Below are 20,950 nucleotides of genomic sequence, written 5' to 3' on the forward strand. Positions count from 1 at the left end.
TCAGGACTACAAGCAAGAAAGTGAGCCCAGCACGATGTCGGCACCTTTTCCAGTAGCCATCCTACCAGACATCCAGGTGGACGCGACCAAATCGGTAAAGGCAGTAATCAAACCCCCTAACGGAGGGTCAGGTGAGGTCGTGTCCACAGGTACGTACGGTGTTATATATCACGCACAAACAAATGTACCTCATGCTGAAGAACCAACACAAGATGATGTAATTGAATTTAGTCCTGTCAGGGTGATCACAGTCCCCAATGGGAAGACTGACGCTCAGGGAACCATTCCCGTCAGGGACAGTGCAATGCGCCGTCCCTGGTCTCGGACAGAATTAAGGTCAATTATGTCTGAATTCCCTGATCCTAGGAAAGATCTAGATGCATGTCAGAGATTTATTAAAGAACTAGGAAACTCCACAGAACCCACCAACAAAGATTGGCGGACAGTGCTGAGGGCATGTTTGCCCTCCAGCGTTGATCCTGCGAAATTTATTTCTGATTGTAAATTAGACACAGAAGTACCTCAAACGGAGGAACACAATCAGGAATGTATTAAGCAGATCAACCAACAGTTAGCAGTATATTTCCCGGCCGTTGTCGAGTGGAAAGAAATCTTCTCCATAAGACAAAACGAAGGGGAAAGTATTTCTAATTATTTCAATCGAGCACTGCAAGTAATGGCTAGAGACACTGGGATCACAGACATCAAAATAAATGCACAGCATAAAGAAGTAGCGGTTAAGTTATTAATGAATGGTTTAAAGGAGGTGTTGAGAACAAGGGTACAGACCACCAACCCAAACTGGAGAAATATCTCGGTGGCTGCACTAAGAAAGTCCGCTGTTGGGCATGAGCAAAACATCAACAAGCACAGGGAAACACAGAGACGTAAGGAGCCTCAGATCGCTGTGGGTAAGTCCAAGGTGATAAGGTGTTATCATTGCCAGAAGGAAGGCCATTATGCAAGAGATTGTAGATCAAGAAATTTACAGAAGGTATATCAACCCCCTAGACAACAACATAACCATGGTATCCAAGGAATCAGGGAAGTACAGGGAAAGCGGTTGATGGTGATGAGCATCCAAGCGTTTGAGGAGGCATCAAATCAACCAAGACCTCAGGTCACTGGCACTTGGAGGAAGCCAAGGGCTTGTTATCTTTGTAAAAGAGAAGGGCATTATGCCAGCAACTGTAACAGCCCACATAAAGTCAGACCCCCTAGACAAGAACACGAGCAGAGTTACGACACTTGGAAGTATAATCAGGTATCACGCATGTCAAATTTTGGTCCACACATATAATTTATGATTAGGAAAGTTGATCATTAACCTTGATAAAACCTGAGGTAACAGTTAACAAATTGGGAGGTCGTTCCTTGAAGACACAGGAATGACCGGGTAAAAATTGTAATGTATCTGTAAAATGTTTCTTTTTCCCCATCTCTGACGTTCACCACAACAGCTCCAACATCACCTGACTACCTGACCTTTTCAGAAGTCTACCAAACCCCAGTATGACCTACCAGCATCGATGTATCCTGGCCAGATACAAAGGGTGGAGTATGGAAATACTGGTGGGAGAGACTATGCAGAGATACCATTGGACATGTAGATGTGACAGCCTGATGGTGAACGGAAGATCTGAAAAAAATTTTTTTCTCTCCTGAAAAAAAATGTTTGAAAAATGTTTTTCTTCCTGTTGTTGTTTATTGTTGATTTATGTGACGCATATATATATATGAACGGTTCTCTCTCTCTTGTTGTTTTCTTTTCTCTCTCTCTCTCTCTCTCTCTCTCCTCTTTCTCATGGTCTCATAACGTTACAGATGGTATGTCACACATTAGTTGGACAAATGGTAATGCAAGATTTATTCTCCTTACAGAAAGAGCGCTGAGCTAGAGGAAATATTGTATCACCAGAATGATTAGAAGACTGAGAGACAGCATCTTTGAGATGACAGCAGAACAAAAAGAACAACAAGACTAGAGAACTAATTATCGTAACAAGTTTCTCTCCCCCTCAAACTGTTTTTCTGTACCCCCATTACAAATTTCTCCTTTTCTCCTCCTGTAAGATGGACTTGCCCCAAGAGACTGTGATATGGATTTTCCTGTTGACCATGATGTTGACCAGAGCAGTCTGTTTCGGTGAGAGTACCAGTGAGGTCGAGAAAGGATCCAGAAAGGTTCTGATGACAGAGACGGAGGTGTAAATTTCCAATAACAACACAATCACCGAGCAAAGGCGAGTACCGGAAAACGATCTAGCAGCCATGTTATTTGTAAACATTGTAAAGGATTGTTAGCTAAAGAAAATTGCATCTGTAGGCATTGTGATAACTTAGTTGAGGATGGGTGCATAAAGAAATGTCAGTCCTGTTTTAATATGCACATGGACCGGCATCCATTGAGTGACTATCACTCCTTAGTGGGTAAAGTGTTAAATCAGACAGATTGTTGGGTATGCTCTCAAGTACCTCAAGGCCATAGCAAATCAGGATTAGTGCTATTCCCTTTAACTATAGGGGAGGTACTTGAGCTAAGTGGTGGGAGGCCGGTGGAAAGAGGTTTAATATCTCTAGTCCTCCTAGTTTGAAGCTCCACCAATATCATGTGGATAGGTCCTTAGTGTGCTTTAACATTTCCAATCCCCGAAAGCCGGGAAATTGGGAAGTGTCATGGAATAACAAAACCATGACCTTTTCTTATAGAGCCGATAGAATGCCTACAGATACAGAGCTTATACGCCACATAGCCGATAGTGGAAAATATTTCCGGTATAGGAACACCCTAGGAAGTAGAATCATGCGAGTTGGAGAAGTATCACCAGGATACTGTGCACAGATCGTACAAACTGATATGTGTACTAAACAGATGGAAGAATTAGGGCTAGGAGAGTTCACATGGAAAATTTGTAATATGGTTATGTCACACTCCGTCCCATATGTTCTCCCCGATGATGCATATTTCATATGCGGGAGGAAGGCGTATAAGTGGCTTGCCCCAAACTCAGAAGGGTTGTGTTATATTGGAAAAGTACTGCCTGAGGTAATGACTTTATCCCACACTAAAATGAAGGATATTCACCGCAGTGCCCAAGCTCCTTATACTCACACTCATTACGAACACATCGTTAAACGGCACCTGATAGAAAGAACAGAGCACCCGGCTTCTGACCTGATCCATGAATCCACCGGGATTCAATTCCTAATCGCGTTAGATATCACTCGTACCGCCAGAGGAGTGATAAATTATAAATATATATCTGCGCTTGCAAATTTATTAGACAATATCACTGAAATGTATGATGACACATTCAGGTATACTGGGAGAGAGTTACAAGCCTACAAAACAGAACTGGTTCAGCATAGGATGATTCTCAATTATCTCACGGCTGTGACAGGCGGGTATTGTGTTACCCTAGCGACTCAGTATGGAATAAAGTGCTGCACGTATATTACAAACAGCACAGAGGACCCAGCCGAGGTCATAGACCAAAAGATGGATGACATTTTGCAATTAAAATGGGTGTTCCGAAGGAAACACAATCTCACCCTTGCCGCTGTGGGTAATGAGCTGACCGGTTGGGTGTCATGGTTGAACCCATGAAATTGGTTCTCTGGTTTAGGAGAATGGACCCAAGGTATTATCATGGATGTAGGGAAATTTCTTTTGTGTATTCTGGGTGTCATCATATTGGTCGGTCTGATATTTAGATGCGTTCGGGTTTTAACAAAGTGTAAACGTAGCGCCCGAGTGATGAGTTTAAGAAGTGAAGATACTGTAATAACAACGACTGATTTGGTTTACGACCCAACCATTGAGACAATGTTGTGATGAAAATGTGATTCCACGGTCCGTTTCTTTCACCCGTTTCTCCTTTGTTTTTCTCCAAGGTACAAAGACACCCGCTTGGAAGAAGAATTTGACAACCTTTTACACAGACAATTGATGGACAATGCCATAGACCCCCAATATCCCTAGCAATTTTAAAATTTTACGATAGCCCAACACTTTTGTAAGCCTATGGACATTGAGAAAGCTTTTGCTCGCATTTTGGCAAAAGCTCAAAGAGACTACAGTCAACATGTACATCGAGACAAGACTTCAGACAAGACCTCAATCGGCAAATGTACATTAAACTCACATAGTTTACGACTGCATTTACCATAATTGCTTCTTATCTTCATCTCTACAACCTTCAGGTAATGACACACATAGTCGATAGGGAATATAGGCACAGATATCAGCACTCACATATCCCCCCATTCATGTATCATCAACTAAAATGTGCTCCCCCATTTTGTTGCAACCAAAAGCCGAAAAGAGCTCGGTAAAGTTTGACAGCCCATCCACAGACCCGTACCACGGGATAAGAAGGAATTCAAATGTATACTTCGCAATACCTCGAAGCTTGATTTAAAACACACACGGCACGATAATACATGACCCCCCAAACATGGATTCATACACACATGCTTCTGCTATCTCACTAGGTCATACCGTTTTCCCACCTTCTTCTCTTCTCCCCTACCCAATCATAGAAATGTATTATACATGACATATATTTTTCTCTTTTTGAACTGTTTTAGGAAGTGGCAGTTATTGGTGACTGCCAAAGGGTGGACTGTCAAAGTCAGAAAAATATCACGCTGCACATTGCCATATATGCACCTCATGCGTGTGCCCGCTGCACGTGCATGAGCCCTCCCGTGCGTGCGTATACTCGCGGTCGCGTGCACTCGCAGGCGCACAGTATGCGCATTTACGGTAGAGTTTGTGTGCGTCTAGCGGGCGACTCGATCGTTACATATTTTAGTCATATAATGTATTATGTAGATTATGGTCCCTTTGATAGAATCTGAAAGTTTAGTTAATGTAGCATGTTCAGGGACAAAGAGATTCCTCTTTGTTTGATACGAAGGGTCAGACAGGGGTGACACAGTGGTGTTTAGTATCCATCGGAAGAGAATATAATTAGCAATATTCCGGTGTTGGTTTGAAGCGGATTACTCGCTCGTGCGTATAGTTATGGACATAAGAAGTTTATGGACATTTACTATATTTGCACTTTATTACCCATGCGGCGGGAAACCCAGTTTCCCTCCCACCTGAGCAGTTTGGAATAGTCACAGCCCACCTGTATGAACCAACCTATGACCTTTTGTTATAATGCGGAGACGGATTCCTGTGTCCAATGAACAATAAGAATGTAGGGACCATTGTACTGTACTGTGTGTAAGTGTATATAAAGACAAGCCGACCTGGGCCAGCTCTCTACTCTTTTCAACGGTTCTCATCACTGATAATCGGGAGCTGGATATCCAGGAAGGCGCATGCGATTGTTTCCCCTTGTGCGTAAGTTCTCTGCAACCATCTTTATCTCCTATTTTGTTGTAAGCCATTCTCTCTCTCCTTCCCCCTTAAATGTAATTGTGTCTTTGTTGTATTTTAATGTGTAGTAACTCGGTTAGGTATTTTTATGTTAGTTTGGTAGTGTATAACTTGTAATGTGTATTCTTTTGCAATTGAACGTTCATTCATTCCCTTAAAAGGTGTTAGACCCTTAGACCGGTATTTGAGTGTTTATTATATTGCTAAAGGGTTCTCAGAGCGTAAGAGTCGCTCATACAGCTTTTAAACTAACAAGGTTACACTGTGTTGCATTTACACCTTATCACTGCACAAAGGTTTACAAATAAGTACATTGTTTATGATATTGTTACAACGGTTTAACTCTGTGAGCGTCAGCGCCGCTCGTGATCTCCTCGTGGTCTCGAGCGTCCGCTACGCTGATAGCGTATCATTACGGTAATCGGCAGCCTATAGCGTGCTTGCCTTTACGCATTAAGCCGTGAGCGAACGTGCCGCTCGTGCGTCTCGTCCACGGCTAAGCGTCCGCTACGCTGAGTGTGTACCCTTACGGTACCACATACTCCAATAGCGTACTGAGTCTCTTAACCTTTTAGCGTGATTAATATAGGATATATATTAGGCTTTGTCAATAGGCAGCAGTAATTTTATAAACTCTAACGCATGGAAACAGTGTTATATCATTTCACATTTTAGTCATATATCAAATTCACCACCTTAAATTAGCACCCATGGTTATAAGTTTGATTCCACTGTGACTCTACAAGACTTGTAACGTATATTTAACACAACATATATTCGCAGCAGTGCCTCTATACAACTACACATATAAAAACAATGTTCTCCAGAGCATTTAAATTATATAAATACCTAAGGGATACAATTCCCATGTGAATATACAAATGCCTAAAAGTCACAATTCAACAGTACCTTACTCCAAACTCTAAATATCCTGTGTCCATTGTCTGTTAACAATGTCTAATCCTCATGGGACCACATTAAAGGATTTTGACCATTGAGAAACATCTTTATTGTGACACAGAGCACTCTTTTAAGTGTGGGTTATTCACAGGGGTTCCACTTATTCATATATGGCAGCAGCGATACGTGTAGTGACAAGTGTGAAAATACCCACTATTTATCGTTCACTGCTGCGTATGATGTTGCTCACCTATCCTCATGAGGCAATTATTGCAATAAAAATGAATAGCAAACGTACTGATCATAGGTTTTCCTAATCAGTATAGAAGATAGAAAGTCGGCTTGTTACGCATATGCCCCCATCTGCTTCCCAACATCTTCATAGAGCGGATGGAGGGTGAGAGTGGGGACAGGTACCAAGCCGTATGAAATGTAGGAACAGTGTCACTCCATTCCCCTGTATCAGGTGTTAGATGGGCCCTGATACTTTGCGCATTGCAGGGTCCAAATGCGCCTGCAGGGACGTGTGAACACTTGAGAAAAAGGTGAGAATCAAGACTGATAGGTCACTGTGCTTAATGCTGTTATCGGCAGTTGACTGTCATCTAAACGCAGCTTCCTCCTGCAGTGAGGAGCCGTTACCTGTGATTGTAAAGTCAATCTGGCTATGATCTCACTAACTGGACGTACGTTTCACCACACTCGGGCTTGCTCACCAGTACAGCCAGGATTTTAGACGGGTAATTTAGCTAGCTCGGACACGTAGACCACTGATAAACAAATAGAGGTGGCGCATTGTATGCTGGACTCTATGAATTACATCTGACACTAGACTATTATTATGACTCTAAAGACACTGCTGCATACATTTTAGAAGTATTGTGTTGTTAAGGTCTGGAATGAGTGGATTGAGGATTCAGTCTTAGTGATACTAATTGATGTGCTTACGCAGTGACTGTGGTTAACAACACCGTGTTCTTTTACATAGGAAAGCTAATGGAACAGTGCTTTATGCAGCACTTATACATGGTAGGTGCTGCATCCAGTGAGAGCTGGACATATTGACTCTTATGGAAAAAAGAAGCGTGTTCTATACAACTTGCTATAAACATTAATGAGAATTTGCATAGTAATTATCTGTGAAAAAGTAATATATAGAAATTTGATCATGTCATGTTGGTTTGTTGACTGAGACAATAAAGTCATGGAAGTTTTTGAACACATGTACTTTATTAGAATTTACAAAGATTTTTTCACACTGAATATTATTCACCATAATGACAATTATATGTCTATGAATTGTTAAGACAGCCATATGTTTATCAATTTTCTTGGGGGACGTATGATAATGTATGTGACAGTTATGAATTATTTTTCACCCCCTTTATTTTAAAGAGCAATATTAAAAGTTACATTTTAAATTTATAACTTTATAATCATATCAATTTAAAATCAAATTATTTAAAAGAGTGCTCCAAAAAGGGCAATCCCTGTCTTTTTCCGGCAACTGCCGGTCTTTGTTTGTTTATAAGGTTTAAACGTGATTGTTGGAGCACCTCCAGCTAAATAGTCCCAAATTATTATGGGAAAACTATTAGATAGCTGGTTATTCAATATGTAAATAAATTACTTGGTTTCGGTGCAGGGTAAATTACATTACGACTTGCTTGGATGCCCTAGGCAAATGCCTAGCCTGCCTATAGCTAAGCCCGTCTCTGTCCATTGTAAAACAGTTTGTTTTAATAACCAATATCTGGAGCTTGCAAGCTAATAGACACATTGCTTTTTTTTTTATATGAAAACAAGTATGTTGTTTGTGAATTTATGTTTATAAAACAAAGATTTTTTTATATGAATGAGCTCACTGAGTCTGTCTATTCTGACAGAGAGCACTTTTAGATATTTAATGATTTATATTTACCAGTGTCCCAAGCGCAGTGTTTTTTCTATGTTCAAAGGTTTCATTTCAATATACATAGCTTGGCAGGCTGTGTTCACTCAGCAGCTGGAACACTGATAGACACTTGATTGATTTAAAGCGCAGGTACCTAAACAACCTGTGACCAAGGTCTCAGTTTGTTTATTTTTGTTGCAATTACCCTAAAATCAATCCTGTGTACCAAAACTGTGCTCTTTATGCCATTTGGATCAAGAAATGACAACTCATTGTACATACACACATAAATATATATGTAAACCTTCAGACAATACCAGCTCTACAATCCACAGGAAAAGAAACAGGTGTTTTTTCAATACAATAGATCTATATCGCACAGCACATTGTACCATTGTTTGTTTATAACTGTTTGTACAACATAGAGAATTGTCCAACTAGGCAGAGTAAACTCAGTCATGTAATTTCATCCCGTGCATTCATATTGAAGCCATTATACCACATTTCCTACCATAAATTAGTTATGCTGGTCATACATCAGTACAGTATCAGTCCAACCACATAACTCCCAACTGTCCTGATTGTGGCGAGACCGTCCCGTTTTTCACGGTCTGTCCCACCCGCAGGTCGCAGTGTCCCGCGGTGGTGATGGTGGTGGGGGGCAGTTGGGAGATCCTCCCCTGTCACTCGCTGCTCTGAGAAGTGAATAGATGCTGTGTGCATGCCGTGAGGGACAGGGGACATGGCCTGCAGCTCTCTCAGCGCTGTTCATGCCCCCATAATGATGAAAACTGGGGCGTGGCTTGCGATCGTGGCACTTGCTGCGAGGCCACTCCCCATTTCCGATACTTCACACTCCCTGATTTCGGGTGCGCGCACCACAGGTCTGTGATGATGTCCCTCCCTACTTCAGAGCAAAGTTGGGAGGTATACAACCAGCCAACTAGTTGGCTGATTTAAATGATAATCAGACATTGGGCCTTATTCAGGTTTGTTAGGAAACCAAAAAAGCACACTAATGGGCAAATCCATGTGCACTGCAAGTGGGGCAGATGTAACATGTGCAGAGAGATTTACCCCGAACAAAAACAAACTAACCAACTCAAATCTAACTCTCTCTGCACATGTTACATCTGTCCCACCTGCAGTGCACATGGATTTGCCCATTAATGTGTTTTTTGGTTTGCTAACAAACCTGAATAACCCCCTCTATGTGGGAGCAAATTATAATCACTTGTTTGCTCCCACACGTTGAAAAATGGCAGAAAATGGTTGGTGCAACTAGATTTCTCCAACTAATCTTTCTAGTATAGGGGAAAAATTTCCCCCAACTGGCTGGCAGTGTCTGCCTACTTGTTCACCATCCTGGTGGCCATTGCTGCTGTGGCTGACCCTGGCAGCCCTGGGATCCCTGGCAGCAGCAGCAACCTCAGAGCCAGAGAAGAGGAGAAGGACCAGTGCTGCATCTGCTGCATGTCACCGGGACATGTGACCACTTACTGCTGTGCACATGCTACTCCATCTCCGACCACTTACCAGGACACCGAGGCGCATACCGTGCCAACCTCCGATGTGTGTGTGCGTGGTGGTGGTGGTTGGGGGGAGTTATGTCTGTGCCAATTGTTATCAGTTATGGAGTGGGGGGGGGGGGGGGGTCTGTGCAAGCTGTCACCAGGTCTGGGTAATCCTTCTGGGGGTGTCTGTGGATTATTTTCAGAGCACTACAGGTTTGGTTAGATGTCCTGATTGTTACTTTTATTTTACATCTCACCTGGTATAAATATAAAAGTATGTAAGTAACTGCTTTCATAAGAAATACGCAAAACCTGATGTATAGAATAACAGATGACTTAAACCCAGAATGCTTTCTTTCATGTAACCCAAACATTCTGTTTACCAATAAATTACTATGGTCTGAATGTAATAGCCTGCGAGGTGCCCGAGGTGCTCTTCATACTGCATGCAGTGACTGCTGGCCACGCTGTGTGGAAGGGGGGTTACTAGGCAGCTCGAAACACTCCTTGCATTGTGCTATGTATACATATACATGGTAAAATCCACTTTTATGTACAAGCCACTAGTAAGCTATATGTACTTTTATGTGCAAGCCACTGGTAAGCTATATGTACTTTTATGTGCAAGCCACTAGTAAGCTATATGTACTTTTATGTGCAAGCCACTGGTAAGCTATATATGTACTTTTATGTGCAAGCCACTAGTAAGCTATATGTACTTTTATGTACAAGCCACTGGTAAGCTACATGTACTTTTATGTACAAGCCACTAGTAAGCTACATGTACTTTTATGTCCACGCCACCGGTAAGCTATATGTACTTTTATGTACACGCCACTAGTAAACTATATGTATTTTTATATGCAAGCCACTGGTAAGCTATATGTACATTTATGTGCAAGCCACTAGTAAGCTATATGTACATTTATGTGCAAGCCACTAGTAAGCTATATTTACTTTTATGTGCACGCCACTGGTAAGCTATATGTACTTTTATGTACAAGCCACTGGTAAGCTATATGTACTTTTATGTACATGCCACTGGTAAGCTATATATACTTTTATGTGCAAGCCACTAGTAAGCTATATGTACTTTTATGTACAAGCTACTAGTAAGCTATATGTACTTTTTATGTACAAGCCACTAGTAAGCTATATGTACTTTTAGGTAATATGAAGATTGATATTTCTGCCCTGCTTTTTCTATTGGCTTTGACAATCTACCAGCGAAAGCCTTTTTCCATCCAATTTTCCTAAGGGCATATTTTTTAACCCTTCATAGCAGAACATTATCCTTTGAGAAATAATATGCATTTAAGTGACCTATGAAGGGTTTAGTGTTCACTTTTTACATTAGACTATATTCTTTTATCTTTTTGTTTCCACGCATTTGCTCAAGCTGCACAATCACACTGTAGTTTTGGCGATATGTGCCTACAAAATCAATCACAATAGGTCTGATGATGGGCATGGAAGAGGCATGTGTGGGAGGTCTGATGGTCAGGTGGGGAGCTGTTATGGGCATATTAGGGTTGTGATGTCAAGGGGGCATGTGAGAAAGTCTGATGGGCACATGAGAAGCTTGTGATGATGTCTTAAAGACATGTGAGTAGGTCTGAGGAGTATTTGTGCAGAGTTGTGAAATACATGTAGGGTCTGAGTTCATGAGGGTACATTTTGTGGCAAGTAGGTGTCTGAAAACTTGTGAAGCTATTTTGGAACAAGGGGGCATGTATGGATGGATGACTGATACAACATTTTTGGGATCATTTTTCGGTCTTAAAATTAAAGGTAATGTGCAGCTCTTTTGAAGGTTGAAGGGCAGCACATGCAGCCCTTTAAGTGTCGTTGGTTACCCATGACTACTTTAGAGCAAGGGGTATAGGAAAATAGAGACAGAATATGTTGCTTTTACTAGCTATGCAGGTTTGCAGGTATTTATACTTGCCCAATCTCCCAGAATGTCCAGGAGATTTTCACATTTTGGAGAGCTCTCCCAGACTACCAGTAGAGTACACCAGCCTCCTGGATATCACCCACTTTGCCAGTGAAGGTACCGTGACCATACTATCCCTTTTGCCTGGGACACTTATAGATTAAACAGATTCTGTGGCTGGCTGACTTCAAGCCTACATTTCAGCTGGTTTTAATCAGCCACAGAACCTGTGTAGTCCATGAGCGTCCCAGGTAAAAGGGATAATATGGTCACTCTAGCGAAGGTAGTGTGGGGGTCATGATAAAGTGATAATTGGGGAGTTGCATTATCATGGCCCCGTCCCACACTTCTCAATGGTACAGTGTCTCCCATATCCCAGTATGTCAACAAGCAGTTATGTATGGTAAACTACCTGGGTGACTTTACCGCTGATCACAATTTATGCTTTCTTACATGTGCTGGTAAAGTCTGGATAATCTCTATGGCAGTCTGAGTGATGGAATTGCTATTATGCCACACTGAGCTTTGTCACGTTATTCTCCGACTAGGGATAAAGGAGTCAACTGAATTTAGCTGTTGGGGAACACACAAAATAGCTTTAGTAACTACGTAAAGGTTGCATTTAAAAAAGAGGTTAAAAAAGGTCTACAAAGACACAAATTGGCTTTCTCTACACAAGAGATTATTTACAATGTGCAAAATAGTCAAGGTGCAGGGCAAAGAGCACCTACGGTTTTGGCAAAGAGCATGGTTTTACAGAGCAAGATGGGGGCTTTTGTAGAAGAGCAGAAGTTTGCACCAGTCAATAGAAAAAGTTGGATGCCCCTTCTTGTTCCTGTCCCTGTCAAACTCTGGACGAGCTGAAGAAAGAAAGCATGCATCAAAACTTTGTTGGAATTTCTTTGGAGAAGCTACGCCATGGGAAATATACGTGGAAGATTAGAGGAATGACTGCTCAGAGATGGAGGTCACCTCGAGGATATGATCTTCAAGAAATAAACAGCATGCTATGTACTTTAAGATGCAGAAATAGGATGTACCCAGATGTATTCGGGCGCTATAGGAATTAGGTGCTTTACTAAGCTGCAGCCAAGTTTAGAGGGAAGTCACTCCCACTGTAACAAAAATACAACAAAAAGAAGGCTGCGCTCAAATAGGAAAGAACAATGATACTTGTGCCAAATTTGTCAATTTTAAAAAGACAATTTAATAAAAGCCACAATACTATATATTAAAAACATACAACATGAATTCATGTAATTAAAAAATGAATAGTTTACCCTAAGTACTGGGTCAGGACGTATATTAGTGATACGATGAAAGGAGTCAATTCCAAGTAATGCCCTTCATTACAATAGAGTCTCTTGTGTAAAGTGAGAGTCCAATACGTTCTTTGCGTGCACCGTTAGAGGAATTGGCAATGGAATTAGTCCCGTAAGATTGATGGGTACCTCATGCAGCATGGTGTTTAGATGATGCCTCTCTGAAACTCCTCTGGTTGACTGGCAAATAGCAAGGGCTGGTTCGGATCCAAATAAAAAGTGTCCTGGTCCAGTAGATAACGGACGCGTTTCGCTGCATATAGCTTGCAGCTTTTTCAAAGGTATAGTGAGTTATCTAGGTTAGGGGTTTATATACCCTAAACAAAATGGTGGCTTAATTAGCACCTGGTTGCATAATTCCATTAATCAAATGCAATACACAAAAAAACAGTTAAAACATATATAGGTGACAGACCCATCCCTATAGAAGGACAAGCAATAAAGACAATGTGATGTTTCGTGATTTTATTAATATTTTGCTTATAAATAAGATGCATTTCATCCAATCATTGAATTTGTTTACCCCAGTGTAGTCTGGGCAACAATTCCTGGAACCCTGTAATAGGCTGGAGAAGGATATCATGTGATTACTTTGTGTCATGTGATGGCCAGTCACATGACCAAACAGATGCCTTAATTTACCGTATAGGAAATCAGGGATGGCCAGTACATTAAGATGTATCTATGGGGCAAGGCAATTCCAATCCCACTAATAGGTGTCACTTGAATGCTTCTGCCGATTGTTCTCCACTGCGCCACGCCTGTCCCGGCTAGTTGTCATGGCAATGCGGCGCAGCGGCGACGCCCCCAGATCCTCTTACTATAGGGCGCACGTGAACCCGTGGGCGGGTCGGTTAAGGTCACTACATCCGCCCCGAGAGCCTCCTTGTTGCTGCGCGGCATCGCGACCGCGCCCCCAATGACACAGGCTCCACCCGGTACTATTCTGATTGGAACATAACACGTCCATCTAGAGATGGAATGACTGACCCTGCCTCGCTTGTCACAATTAGGTTGTCATGGCGACATGGCTGCATTGGCCATATACCAGCATCTTTAAAGGGATATTTATAGTAAGCAAATATCAATCAATAGTAGTTACTTGACACAAAGGGCACGAAAACAATGTTGTCATGGAGATATCCAGACTACATCATCAATTGTAATGGCAGACATAAATGGCCAAGGAGAGGAAAGATAGATGGAGATACATTTATATAATAGAAATTAAGTATATAATAGCTGAAAATTGGTCATATAACTCAGACTCATAAACAAAGGAAGAAGATTGGGGAGAATAGAAATATGTATATAAAAGATACCATACACAAGTATTGGGGCAACACCATCATTTCGTCTTTATTGGTTGTCCCTCAACAGGGATGGGTCTGTCACCTATATATGTTTTAACTGTTTTTTTGTGTATTGCATTTGATTAATGGAATTATGCAACCAGTTGCTAATTAAGCCACCATTTTGTTTAGGGTATATAAACCCCTAACCTAGATAACTCACTATACCTTTGAAAAAGCTGCAAGCTATATGCAGCGAAACGCGTCAGTTATCTACTGGACCAGGACAACTTTTTATTTGGATCCGAACCAGTCCTTGCTATTTGCCAGTCAACCAGAGGAGTTTCAGTGAGGTATCATCTAAACACCGTACTGCATGAGGTACCCATCAATCTTACGGGACTAATTCCATTGCCAAATCCTCTAACAGTGCACGCAAAGAACGTATTGGACTTTCACTTTACACAAGAGACTCTTGCTACTGGACTCTATTGTAATGAAGGGCATTACTTGGAACGGACTCCTTTCATCGTATCACTAATATACATCCTGACCCAGTACTTAGGGTAAACTATTCCCTTTTTAATTACATGAATTCATGTTGTGTGTTTTTTAATGTATAGTATTGTGGCTTTTATTAAATTGTCTTTTTAAAATTTACAAATTTGGCACAAGTATCATTGTTCTTTTCTATTCAAGCGCAGCCTTTTTGTTGTATGTACTTTAAGATGGCATTTTTGTAATTTGGCAAATAAAAATAGATTATTTACTGAGATTTTAAAATTGCCCATTTCCCTGCCCCACCCAGTACAAACATGATATATACTTTAGCAAAACAGTCTGACTTTTGCATGTCCTCTGCGATATTGGTGGTCTACTACTCGCCATTCCTTTTTCACTATGTACACACAAAAGAAAATGCAGTTCCAGGTGCAACCTGTTTGTTATAGATGAACAGCGCGATCATGTCCCAGTAATACAGTGTATCGATTATATTCCTCCTTCTTAATCCCACCAGTTTAGAACTAGAATACAATTTAGAGGGCAGGGTTGTTACAGCATTATCCAGCTCATCTATATATTGCGCTGCCACCCACTACATTTCACTATTTACCTGAATAAAGTGTGATATTTGTATATGCATTTACAGACCAATGTAATTGCTATAGCAGTACTCATCTACAGTCTACACCAGTGGTTCTCAAACTCGGTCCTCAGGACCCCACACAGTGCATGTTTTGCAGGTAACCCAGCAGGTGCACAGGTGTATTAATTACTCACGGACACATTTTAAAAGGTCCATAAGTGGAGTTAATTATTTCACTTGTGATTCTGTGAGGAGACCTGCAAAACATGCACTGTGTGGGGTCCTGAGGACCGAGTTTGAGAACCTGTGGTCTACACCATACTTGCCAACTCTCCCAGAATGTCCAGGAGAATCCTGGAGCCCATCTGCCACTCACTCCCAAAAGTAGTGGACAATGACATCATTTGACATTATTTACTCTGAATTGTGTCATGATAGCCCAGCCCCCACATCACAATGCCCCAAATTGTGACCTTTTATATCAGGGGATAGGCCACAATGATGTGATCATAGTGACGCGCCCCCCAAACCGCTTATCTGCCTGCCCCATTCTCCCATGACTTCCCATCTGGTTGCGCCTTCCCGGAGGGGACAGACAGGATATCGGCAAGCATGCTCTGCACAATGCCTCGGAAACTACATTTAGGGGGTGATTCTGAGTGAAATATCTGAATTTACGCACTGAGGTGCTGATAAAGTTATCTGTCCATCTGTATACATATTAGTAAGATTTCATGGGCCCAGGTTGCATCGCTCACTGTTTTATTGTGTCTGGGCTTCAGCAGTAATTATTGTCTGGACTTGCACCGTCCCCATGGTGGGTGCAAAACATCCATCTGCATCAGGCGCCACCAACTACATCTCCTTATCTAAATCAAGAGCTGAAGTTGGGCTACACACCCAAGACACTCCCATCAGATGCAGCCGCTCCATGCATTTTCATACTCGCAGCCCAGTTGCTGCCCAGAAATGTCTACTTGACGTTAGTGTCTGTTTGCACAAGGTTCAACACTGTCACAAATACAGATATGTCCTCATATTCCTTTGCTGCAGTCATGCCAAACAGCCCTTCTCTGCACGCCAGGTCGGGCGAGAATCTTCTAGCATCGGGCGTCTTTTTCTGCGTCTTTTTTGCCTAAAAAAATGCATCTTAGTTGTAACACAATGTGACTAGGACGCACAAGGAGACTGGTTAAAGTGATGACACTTGTATATCTGTGTGTGACTGAGTCTCTGAATCTGTATACGCAGTGCTGCAATGTCGCAGCCACAGGGTTTTTCCAACATAAGTTCTGTTCTGCTCCGCATACAAATTCAGTCACACACAATATACAAGAGTCTCATATCAAATGAATCAGCACAGCCTCCTCGTGTGTCCTCGCTACGTTGCGATTAAGACACATTTTCAGCAAAAAATAGACTGAGCATCAGCAGAGTTGCATGGGACCTGGCGGCACACTCACACCAGGCATCTCGCGCTCCATTGTGTATTGATGATAGATGTATGAGGACACATCTGTACTTGCCACTCCAGATGCATTGTGCGGCTCATGCACGCACAATGTCATAACACACGAGTAGTCAGTCAACATTGGTACATGCGTCAGTTTCTTAAGATGTGTCCAACTCAGAATTGCCCCCTTACTGTATTCTCCTTCTAATACTGACACAACCATTTCAACCACAAGTAACATGCAATTGTCACAATCCTATCATAACAGTCAGGTATCTTCCGACTTACAGAGACAGATGTCCACCAAGAAGATAATATAGACAAGCAATTCCCTTAGTGTGGTTTTCACAAATAGCTCTCGATTTTCCGCTGTATCTTCAGTTAGAGTTGTTCCCCAAAGTCCTGTGAAAATAAAGTATGTACGTCACACAAAGCATTGTCATGAATTCTCTTGCAGCATATCCTCTCCCCATCTCACAATGCTGACAAATTAATAAGAATGGCCAAAAATTCTCTGTAAAGTGCCACAGAATATTTGCGCGCTATATAAATAACTGGTAATAATATTATCCCAAAATAAATTGAAATAGTTTATTTTTTATTTTTTTATTGACACAAAGAGCATAATGGAAGTAAATGTAACATTGTTGTGTTTGCTCTGGAGATGACTACCCATAAGGGAATGGTAGATGCTAGAATCAAGTGGGCTAAGGGACCTTTTCCGTCTGGGGGAGGAGTTACGACACAAGGGGGAGGAGCTACACCAGCGGGATAGTTCCTCTACTATCCACGCCACCAACTATTACCTTTAGTAATCAGGTGGCGAGCGTAGCGGAGCGAGCCACCGAGCCCGAAGCGTGGCGAGCGAAGCGAGCCCGCGAGGGTACTTTTCGGGTACCCTGTTCGCCCGTAGCTCCTCCCCCTGGTGACGTGTCTCCTCCCCTAGATACGTCAGAAGGTCCCTTCTCCCACTCCGATATAGAATCAACCATAAGGGAATACATATGTTTTGTCGGCGGGCAAGATGCCGGCTGTCAACATTCCACCAGCCAGAATGCCGGCAGCGGGGCGAGCGCTACGAGTCCCCTTGCGGGCTCGCTGCACTCACCACACTGTGGGCTCAGTGTCTGGCTCTGCTCGCCACAGGAATAGACCCTGTGCGCCGGTATTCCGGCTGTTGGCATTGTTAGCTGTTGGGATTCCGGCGTCGGTATCCTGACCGCCAAGATCCCGACAGCCAGCAAATTGATTGCCTTCCCCCTTGAGTCTGTTTATTAGTGCACCTGTATTCTGCACCTGAGAAGGCAGCCATTCTATCTACCCTATTAGAATTTTGGGATGAGCTGCAGCCTGATCTCTGGAGCCGCCACTGGCAGATGTGCAAATTTACAACATAATATAAATGATAAACAATACCCTTAGTATTTGTCACAGATTGTTTAGCATTTAAATTCTGCTAATCTGTGGAAGAAGCCCTTAATAGCAGACTTCCATGAGTTAATGGAATTACTGCATGTCCTGGTGAATCTATAAGAGCCAGTAGCGTAACGAGGACAGGGCGAGCAGGGTGCATGCCCTGGGCGCCGCGGCAGGCCCAGCAGAGGAGGACCCCATCGACCAGGGCATCGTACCCGCACTGAATGCCCGCCCGTCTCTGGACAGCTCTTCGCCGCCAGTAACAAAAAGTTAGAGCAGCAGCCTGATGCTGAGCTGCTACTGTCACAGTCCTGCCCAAGGTGGGGAGGAGGGGCCTCGATCCCCTCTCATCCCAGCTTCTCCCCTCTCCCTCTGACCCTGGTTCCTGTTGAGGCTCTTCTTGCTGCCGGGGATCTGATGTCACGATTCCCAGCGTTAACACCAAAGGAGGAGCCGCGCTGCAGTTCTGTGCCCAGGACTAGGTAAGTAAATTGCAATATAATTGTAATTCACTACCTGCCCCATCACTATCTACGTCTCACTGTCACCCAGTGCCACTGCTGTCACCCTCTCGTTGGCATCACCTGTCACTGTCATCCTCTCCCTGGCGTCACCCGCTGCTGTAACCCTGTCCCTGGCGTCACCCACTGCTAACACTCTCTCCCTGTCACCCTCTTCCTGGTGTCACTCACAGCTGTCACCCACCGCTGTCACCCTCTCTCTGGTGTCACCCACTGTTGTCTCCCTGGCATCACCCTCTTCCTGGCGTCACCCACTGCTGTCACCTTCTCCCTGGTGTCACCCTCTCCCTGTAACCCTCTCACTGGTGTCACCCTCTCCCTGTCACTCACTGCTGTAACCCTGGCAATAGGGAAGGGGCGCCATTTGTCATCTTGCTATGGGCTCCAAAAACCCTAGTTACGCCTCTGATGATAGCATTGGTGTAACTACCATTAGGCCCTGTGTAGCTGCCATTCCTGCTGCCCTGGGCCTCACTCCCCTCTGCCATATATTCTGAGGGAGGTAGCAGCAAGGAGCTTGAGTGACCATTGACACCTGCAGGGTATCTGAAGTACCACAGGGCCGTGCACATATCCTAGGGCTCAAAAGGTTAGGGGGACGTATATTAAAAAATGGGGCAAGAGATAAAGTGGAGAGAGATACAGTACCAACCGATCAGCTCCTGGAATTTTTCAAACACAGACTGTAAAATGACAATTAGAATTTAATTGGTTAGTACTTTTTCTCCACTTTATCTCCCTCCATGCTCTGATAATTCTGCCACTGAATTCATGATCGCTTTCTCGCTGGCCAGGAAGTACAGAGTGGGGCCTATTTTCATTCATACAAACTTTGGGGACCCCCTCAAAACTTTGCTATTGGGCCACACATTTCTAGTTACAGCCTTGTATCCCCCAGATGCGTTCCTGATTTCTACCATGACTTATTTCAGCTTGAACATTTGTAATGTCTGTCGATATAAGCACTCATGTTATAACCACTGTTAGGCAGAGGAATGCACCGGTGTCTAAACCACCAGTGGGTTTGCACTTAGTGTTAATATCACAAAACACAGTATTTTGGGGGTCATTCCGAGTTGTTCGCTCGGTAAATTTCTTCGCATCGCAGCGATTTTCCGCTTAGTGCGCATGCGCAATGTTCGCACTGCGACTGCGCCAAGTAAATTTGCTCTGCAGTTAGGAATTTTACTCACGGTTTTTTCTTCGTTCTGGTGATCGTAATGTGATTGACAGGAAGTGGGTGTTTCTGGGCGGAAACTGGCCGTTTTATGGGTGTGTGTGAAAAAACGCTACCGTTTCTGGGAAAAACGCGGGAGTGGCTGGAGAAACGGAGGAGTGTCTGGGCGAACGCTGGGTGTGTTTGTGACGTCAAACCAGGAACGACAAGCACTGAACTGATCGCAGATGCCGAGTAAGTCTGGAGCTACTCAGAAACTGCTAAGAGAGGTCTAATCGCAATATTGCGAATACGTCGTTCGCAATTTTAAGAAGCTAAGATTCACTCCCAGTAGGTGGCGACTTAGCGTGAGCAAATCTGCTAAAAGCAGCTTGCGAGCGAACAACTCGGAATGACCCCCTTTATACACAACCACATGACCACGACAATACTATAAATTCATAAAAGTATGAAAGGTGAATATAAATAGATTAAAATGCAGACTTTTATTAAATTTACATGATATTTTACTCATGAAGAATCATTATGTAGAAGTACTGTAAGCTCAGGGTTAATTTCTTCCAGCAATTACCTTGTAATACGTCAGTAACACCTTTGCCCCAGCTTCAACCGCAAACCATCTCCCACCTTTAATCTTTTTTTATCTGAGGGAAATGCTATTACTGCAGGGAATACGTGTCCAGGAGATCAATGCTCTGCAGAAGCGTTGGATGGAAAGGACCAGGAGAAACACAGAAACATGTAAAACCCAGGAGGCCAAAATGTATCCGCCTGCATTGCAAGGGTTACTGGGAAGCAGATTCGTCACACAAGTCTTTTTTTCTATCTGTTGCGTGGTATTATAGCTATAATCAGCAAGTTAGGAAGATAGACTGTTCCCCACCTGATGTATTGTAGGTTACTGTGTGTGCAGAATACAGGACAGGATGCTATAGAGCTGCAGAAAGTGTCTTCCACTCAGATTAACCGAACACAAAATGAAGCATAAAATGGGCACCTGCACATTTCTTGAACCTGTAACGGTTGGCATGATGCAACTTCCTCCA

At 42.9% G+C, this 20,950-nt stretch overlaps 1 protein-coding gene across 1 annotated transcript in view; it reads right to left on the minus strand.

The window, feature by feature from the left end:
* Positions 1 to 20,950, minus strand: part of PKD2L1 (polycystin 2 like 1, transient receptor potential cation channel) — a 154,294-nt gene that overhangs the window by 95,465 nt on the left and 37,879 nt on the right. Inside the window, exon 2 of the mRNA XM_063961605.1 lies at positions 17,079 to 17,192. Coding sequence (XP_063817675.1) covers positions 17,079 to 17,192 — 114 coding nt within the window. The remainder of the gene's footprint in view (positions 1 to 17,078; positions 17,193 to 20,950) is intronic.

Source organism: Pseudophryne corroboree, chromosome 3 (genome assembly GCF_028390025.1).
Source record: "Pseudophryne corroboree isolate aPseCor3 chromosome 3, aPseCor3.hap2, whole genome shotgun sequence".
Taxonomy (NCBI): Eukaryota; Metazoa; Chordata; class Amphibia; order Anura; family Myobatrachidae; genus Pseudophryne; species Pseudophryne corroboree.